The sequence below is a fragment of the Argopecten irradians genome, unplaced genomic scaffold, assembly GCF_041381155.1.
Source record: "Argopecten irradians isolate NY unplaced genomic scaffold, Ai_NY scaffold_0268, whole genome shotgun sequence".
Taxonomy (NCBI): Eukaryota; Metazoa; Mollusca; class Bivalvia; order Pectinida; family Pectinidae; genus Argopecten; species Argopecten irradians.
Genome location: NW_027187735.1, coordinates 20733 through 28180, shown reverse-complemented (window position 1 = coordinate 28180; position 7448 = coordinate 20733). Strand labels below are relative to the sequence as shown.

The 7448-nt window shown below is 35.0% G+C and overlaps 1 protein-coding gene across 1 annotated transcript; it reads left to right on the top strand.

The window, feature by feature from the left end:
* Positions 1-954: 954 nt before the first annotated feature.
* LOC138312269 (C-type lectin domain family 2 member E-like) lies at positions 955-5972 on the top strand. Its single transcript, XM_069253237.1, has 3 exons — positions 955-1085; positions 2901-2980; positions 4871-5972. The coding sequence occupies exons 1-3, from the start codon at positions 1019-1021 to the stop codon at positions 5006-5008; spliced, it is 285 nt and encodes a 94-aa protein (XP_069109338.1). The 5' UTR covers positions 955-1018; the 3' UTR covers positions 5009-5972.
* Positions 5973-7448: the final 1476 nt, after the last annotated feature.

Here is a 7448-nt window from a genome sequence, read left to right as displayed (position 1 = left end):
ACGGAGTGATTGGTCCGTATATTGTCTTCAATGTTAGCTAACAAGTATCCAAATCGGATGATTTTTGTGGTGTTCAGAGCATTTTAAAATTAATTATACAGGGCTAAGTAAACAACATTTCAGTATTTTCAGTATCTTTTTTTTCGCGTCGTAAACCTGTGATCTGGGGAGCCACTTTGAAATCAGTAAAATATAATATTGCCCGATTGATCGTATGGACTGGATGCTATCTTCAGGTGAGCACTGATTTAACCTATCGATGTTTTCTCGTTATCGTGTGACAACTTCAGAGTTAGATAATACATTCAAATCATTTCATATTAATAAATTCAGATATTTGAAGGTGTCTCTTTCAAGTCATTCCAGTCATTGAGATTTAGAGCCAAATCGGTCCAGAGTGAAATCGGCCGTATCGACTGCACATGTGTGTTGCTTTGAGTATTGATTACTATATACAAATGTATACAAAAATACGAAGAGTACAAAAACAATTTGTATCTCTCAGCGTTGGTTTTTATGAAGTTTTTACTTGATTTTATATAAACAGATAGAGGTAGGTAGCGGCTTTGGCAGCCATCTTGAAATTCAATATGGCGATCCACGTACATGATTTTTGCACTACCACAGTGCTCATCAGTATCAAAATGTGGGAGAAGAAGTTTTGAAAACAAATATGGCGGCCGATCGGGGCCGTGATGATTATTTCGGTTTCATATTTTTCCCGAAACTTTATGTCCTTAAGATGTTTTATGTTTTCTTCAAACTTTTTTTGGTCGTAACATCGACCTTCACTAATAGGGTGAATTCAGTATTTATCAAACGGATGCAGAAATATGCGGATAAGATCTAAAGTACTTGGTCAGCGACCTATTTGGCACCACACGTTCTTTGTTTGTGGTGTTTCCTTATCTTGGACTAATCTATGACGTTAAACACGTGTGACTTGTTGTTTATCTATCCACACTCTCAATTTACTGCCACATTAAGGCACTGTACAAAACGTTGTAGAATTAACACGATGAAAGTTGACCAAAATATCCTGGTACTTGGGATCTGCATAGCCATGCAGACACAAATAATACAAGGTAGGTAAGATACGTATCTAATATTACATGATCTCTCTATAACGGAATGCATTCTATGACGAATCTCTGAAAGTTCATTTTCAGTACGGGATCAAATCATCCAATGCATCTATCTACCCAATAAAGTAAGATTTTTATATGTGGGTAGGAAGGATTGGGATATTTTACCAAATGGTCACAAAATGTTGTAAAACGCGAGGCTTACAACATTTATAATCCCGGGGATAGAATATTTTTAAATTTCAAATCCACATACCAAAGATTATTTTTCTCACATACCTCGACGTTTGTAAAACAATTTTACAGTTATGCTATTCCGCCATACATAAAAATTGCGTCATATTTTAAACAAAAATCCAGTTGTTTATGTTCGTTATAGTAAAAGCAGCAGAGTTTCTGAAAAAAATGTGTAAATTTTACCGAGAGAATAGTAATTTTGTTGGTGCAGTGACGTCACAAGGTTATATTGTATGGGTAACCATGTAATACAGCCTCAGCCGACACAAGTGTATTGCATGTCATAAACCAGTACTTCACCAGTAGGAAAGAGAGATTTAACCCAATATTACACCAGTAGGTATGAGAGATTATCCCTATCCTTCATATCCACTTATGAAAGAGTCTTTTACTTTCATATTTTATTTGCTTTTTATTGCAAATTTACAACTATAATATCCCTCCATTTTGAAATAAATTCTAATAAAAACACGACTGCAAGTCAAATTTCCATAAATGTAAAATAATGTGATATTTTCAACACAAAGTCCGTTGTTTACATCTTTTTTACAGTAAAACCAGCAAAGTTTGTAAAAACAATTTAAAATTTTACCAAGGAAATAGTAATTTTGTTGATCCCGTGACGTCATGAGGCTTTATTGCATGAGTAGTCATGCAATACAGCCTCAGGCGGCATGAGTATATTGCCCTGGACCAGCCAGCATTACACCCGTAGGTATGAAAGAAAAACCAGCATTACACCCGTAGGTATGAGAGAATAACGAGTCATTATGTAAACTATAGTTTTACACATACAATGTACATATATCAAATGTTTAGTTCCGTTAATTTAAAAGTCAATACTTAAACAATACATATTGAATACAGCTCTATAACTTTACATTATATACTATTTCTCCCGAAATGCATTCTATTTATATTTGGATCAGTTTATGCTTTGATATCACTGGTAGGGAGTTCCAAATATGTGTCACCCTCACAGTTCTATTCTAAGTAATGAGTTTGCTCGCCGTGGGGGACAGTTTTTTTTTCTAATTTCCGTTTATAGAACGAGTTTTGTTAACATTCGACCATAATTTAATATAGGTCCAACATTGTTGGTAAACTTGTATTATATCACCGCATGTTCGCCTGTGTAAACATCTTGTTGCTCTGCGTCGGACATTCTCCATATTTGCATTTGTATGATCTAGTTGTGACCGGACCAGCGATTTGTATAGTGGTATAGATAATTTCATATCAGTAAAGTGAAACTTCTTCATGGCATGCAAAACGGACAAACCAGTCGTCCCATTCTCTGCATGCTAGGTCTCGGCTAGGGGACAGAACCTAGAGCCTTACTTACATGTACGTGGGCATTTAATCGAAGGCTAAAAGTGAGGCAGTGTCAAGGGAGACGCTAGGAAGAAGAAAGTCGGTTAGGAAGAAGCCTGTGAAAATAGAATAGAATATGAGTATCTGAGTTAATGTAGTATATGGATGCACATGGGTAAGAAATGATGTTGTTTTCAATTCCTTCTCTATCAATGAGAAATTGAATTATCTGTATTAGTATTATCTGTACTTAATCTGTATTAGGATGCAGAAATGGATGGCTACAATTTGAGAATTCATGCTACCTTCTGTCAAAAGACGCCGCTACCTGGGCGGAAGCATCGGTAAGTTAATTAAAAAGTCTTTTAAATGAGCTTATATTTAACGTTCTACATCAAATATGATTATAACACCACTTTAGAATGTAATAGAAATAAAAAAGTAGAACAATCAAAACGTCAATTTATACGCACTCTTGGCAGACAGCTGGTTACGGTGTAATAGTGCCAGACACAGCATAGAGTAAGGATAATCACGTAACCTAAATCTGACATCTTTCTCAAATTGAATTACCAGGTTGTGCTGAGAGTTAACTCAGAATTTTCTGTTACATACATTTTTATCCATAACATCAAAAATTTTCTATAATATATGACTTTAGAATCTGCTCTGGTGAGCTTTCAGTCTCATTGAAATCTTGTTCCAACAAAGATTTTTTGTGATTTTCAAAAAATAATTGTCTCTATTTTTATCAAGTTGCCATATAGAAAATATGTAAAAAAAAAAAAAAAAAAAAAAAAAAAAAAAGACTATCTAGACTATATAAAGAATAATATTGTTTCTAGAATTTTTTATAGACTCTACATGAATTTTCAGAAATTATCGATTTGGCGGCCATTTTGATAAAGTGCATTTCTTACACTTTACGGAGAGGTGAAATTTCACTTTTTTTACCTCAATATTTTCACTTAAATCGTCTATGCGACGACAACAGATTCAGTTATATCAAGTTCATTTTTGCTGTAAATCTTTTTAAGGGTCATTGTGATTAACATATTAAGCATTTAAATGTGAAATTATAACCCATTGGTTTTTATTTTCTTACATCTTAGTGAAGTTAATGTATTAAATAAAGGGTTGACTATGTGAATTTGTTATTTTGATAAAGAAAAACGTAGATTTTGTAAATTTTTTGACAACATCTAAAACCACATTTTGCGTCAAATGAGTATCTCAAAATCAATCCCACCACTATATCATTTTTATTCTGTTTTCAACTTTGTTATGTACTCATATTCCCAAAATCTATATGAAAAAAAGGTTAGTCATTAGAAAAATTTGACTTTTCCGTTATATTCAATAAACATTTTCTTCTGTGTAAATTAGCCAATCATATGCTATGATACAAATGGCAACGCCTTTTTTCGTTTATGGGCTGGTAAAGTAAATGTTTAAGCCAGTGAAAACTACATTTTTTAATAAAAATCGGCAATATCTTTTGACCGAACTGAATGTTAAATGTTATTCAACGTAGAGTATATTCATTAGGTGAAAATGGAATGTCTTGCATGTCATATATAGTGAATACATGGTTAGTATCTTACATCACAAGGTTTATTTTGGTGCGAGGCTTTGCCGAGTCATCTCGGCTTTCCGTGTTGAGCACCAAAATAAACCTTGTGATGTAATATACTAACCGTGTATTCTGTTTATCCTGCAACCATTATGGCATTCAACCGAAAGCAAATTTACAGTTATTTACTTGGTTTCGCTCGAAGCGAGACGCTTTTTTGATGCGGAGATAAAGATTCATTCACTAAACCGAATGAGAGTGTACAGCATCCGTAATTCTATTCAGTGTGATATATTACTGAAACAATATGAAAATACTCAAAAAAACAATAAATACTCGTTAAAAATTACTTTACAATGCATACCTTTGCCATGAGCCAAGAAAAAGACGACACCACCATACGAGATTTTCGACATCGTAAAAATGACGTCATTCCTGTGAATGTGACGTCACGTTTTAGCAGTTTCATTCAGCTGAAGGTTCAAGTTCTGGGTCAAGTTAGAAAAAGTTCCGTCAGAATGGAACAAATTCACGTGATCGTATTGGCGGATAAAGCATTTCGTATTTACGGATAAAAAACAATTTTATCAGGTAGTAGTTGTCGGTCAGTATGTGGGACAGTTGCAGGATAAAAATTAATGACGCACTATGATGATTTCAGATGATTTGTATCGACCTAGAAAGTCGTCTGGCTGCAGTTGAAACTGCTGATGAGAGCAACTTCCTGAAAGCTGAAGCACATCGTTTGAATGCCAGTAAAAGCTTTATTTATTATCATTATTTATCTGTGAAGATTTAGATCTACCTTGTCCTCATCATGATCATTTATCTGTAATCATATTACTATACGTAACTATCAACAAAAAGTCAAAATTCTTCTACATAATGAACAATAAGACAGATACGGATATTAAGCTGAAGATGAAATTATAAATGTCAATTAGCATTTTCTGTTTTCTGTGCTGGAAACTGCTACTGTAAACGAACTTTTTTGTGAGCGATTTACTTTCTCGAATTTCGAGATCATAGTTTAATTCGCGAATGTTTATCTGCGCGAATTCATATAAACTGGCTTATATTGATATACGTGTGTAACGTGATCGGGTCTATCTTTCGATAGACTTCACCAAGTGAGATACATGTATCTGGTCTTGGTAACAGACCACTGGTCAGTGTTACTGGTCTACTCCTGGTACACGGAGTATAGATTTCTTCAGCCTTTGGTCACAAGGCCCTCAAGGTTTTGTAATTATTTATGTACCACTGATCAGTAATATAACAAATGCCAGATAAACAGTTAATTGTAATTTATTAATAATGCAAATAGATAAACAGAGTACGAGTTCGTGATACACTTTTGTCTACGACAGGCCACAATGTTCTCTCTCACGTAATATACTCACTACAATGTATTTTCTACTAGATACACACAAATAATATACTTAATTAGTTAGATAACGATAATAACTCTCTTAAATGACGTGCGCTATCTTTCTAGCCTCAATCAATGTTCCTGGTAGCGAATGTAAACAAATTGTAATTCAGGGGAAACCCCTACTATAAATAACCTACCGTACCGGTATAAATATATTACATAACAAGCATTGTTCCCTAGGAGAAATAGAGAGTGAGTCACGCCCGAACCTGGTCAATGGTTCCGAGCCCTATAAAATTCCTGCTACTCTCATCGGCTGCTGGGTCGTGACTGGCGTTTCGATACAAATGTCCCGAAAGCTACGGGACATGTCCTGAAATATCCACGTGCCGGGGACCGTCATCTGATTGGCTAATAGTTACGCAATGACGACATCCGGCAGTGACATGCGCAGAGGCCACTTACCGGCGGAAAAGCATGTTGTCAACATAATCAGTATTGATACCAGTTGATTAAAATGACTTACAACAACAATATATATTACAACTCACACACAGACAACACATGCATCGATGATTCACAAACGATCTACTAGATTGAGGTATTACACAATTTCTCTACTGACACAATAATTATTTACCCAATATATCGACTCATAATTCGTAATCGTATTTTACTAGCCTGTCGCACTGCGGTCAAACTTACTGAGGCAACGTAACACACTCTTGATTCTCGAACAGTTTTATATACAGAAGACCACTCGTTGTAACTGTGAATAACATGTATGTGGTATTTGCGTGAACCACCTAAACGTTACATACGTGTATATTTTGCATTTAGTTTTCATAATAAGTGAATGGTAATCTTGGCAAAAATTGTTTTAAAATAGATATCGCACGTAATTTAGTCGTCGCGAAAAATTTCGTTTACAGTACATTGTAATTTCCGGAATCTATGACTTACTATGTACTATTCTGTTATTTGAATATTTCAGTGTTATCTGTCCCTTGAGTGTAGGTTTTGTATTTTATGAAGTCAATGAGTTGGCATAGCTCTAACGTCATCCTCTTTTTTTTAGTAATATACTATACGTGCATACATTGCGCTTACATATATTTTTGAAGCTTCATAACTACGTTACCACTAAACACACCAGGAAGCTAATTTTGTAAACATGGCAAATGACGGAACCTATATTTGTGTATTATAAAAGTATTATGTTATTGTGTTATTATCGCATTGGCCACACTAAATAATATAGAAGTTCTAGCATCCACCTACCTGGCTAGATGGGCACAGTCATTTGAGGTAGTGAATGTGGTGGCGCTCGGTACCGTCAATGGGAATACCAAAGCTTGACTATCCTATGGAATGGGTGAGGTCATATGAAACCTAACCAGGGGACGTCTGCTAACTGTTTAACTATGTGGTAGAGACTTTGGCTACCTGTTGGGCGGATTAACCCATTGTCGAATTGCATTTCACAATTTTCGTATGCGAAAAGAAGTTATTTACCTAGTGATATAATAGTTAAGTATGGGACTACTATAATGTTACATGTTAAAATATCAATGTTATCCACACTTATTGCTGGTCGGTTACTGGTACATGGCGGACAAGTCCATTCGGATCTTCCTCTTGCCATCCGTGATCTTGTTTCGAAAGGGAAAATGACGAGGAGTTCAGGATTGGGGCATTCTCTGTGTTATACCGGTTTACATTTACGTATAATCCAAATTTGACTCTTTTAATTTAACGTCTCTTGATAAAAACATTTTTGGCTTCTGATCTATTTTGTTAAACGCGATACTATACATATAGGCACTATAACGTTTTGTGTTGTCAAAGCGGGTTATTTTGGTTA

What these genes read in the sequence shown, in the direction of transcription:
- LOC138312269 (XM_069253237.1), top strand. Translation starts at nt 1,019, where the DNA reads ATGAAAGTTGACCAAAATATCCTGGTACTTGGGATCTGCATAGCCATG. An exon ending in GCAGACACAAATAATACAAG is followed by an intron (nt 1,086 to 2,900) that starts GTAGGTAAGATA and finishes AATCTGTATTAG; the next exon opens with GATGCAGAAATGGATGGCTA. An exon ending in CTACCTGGGCGGAAGCATCG is followed by an intron (nt 2,981 to 4,870) that starts GTAAGTTAATTA and finishes TGATGATTTCAG; the next exon opens with ATGATTTGTATCGACCTAGA.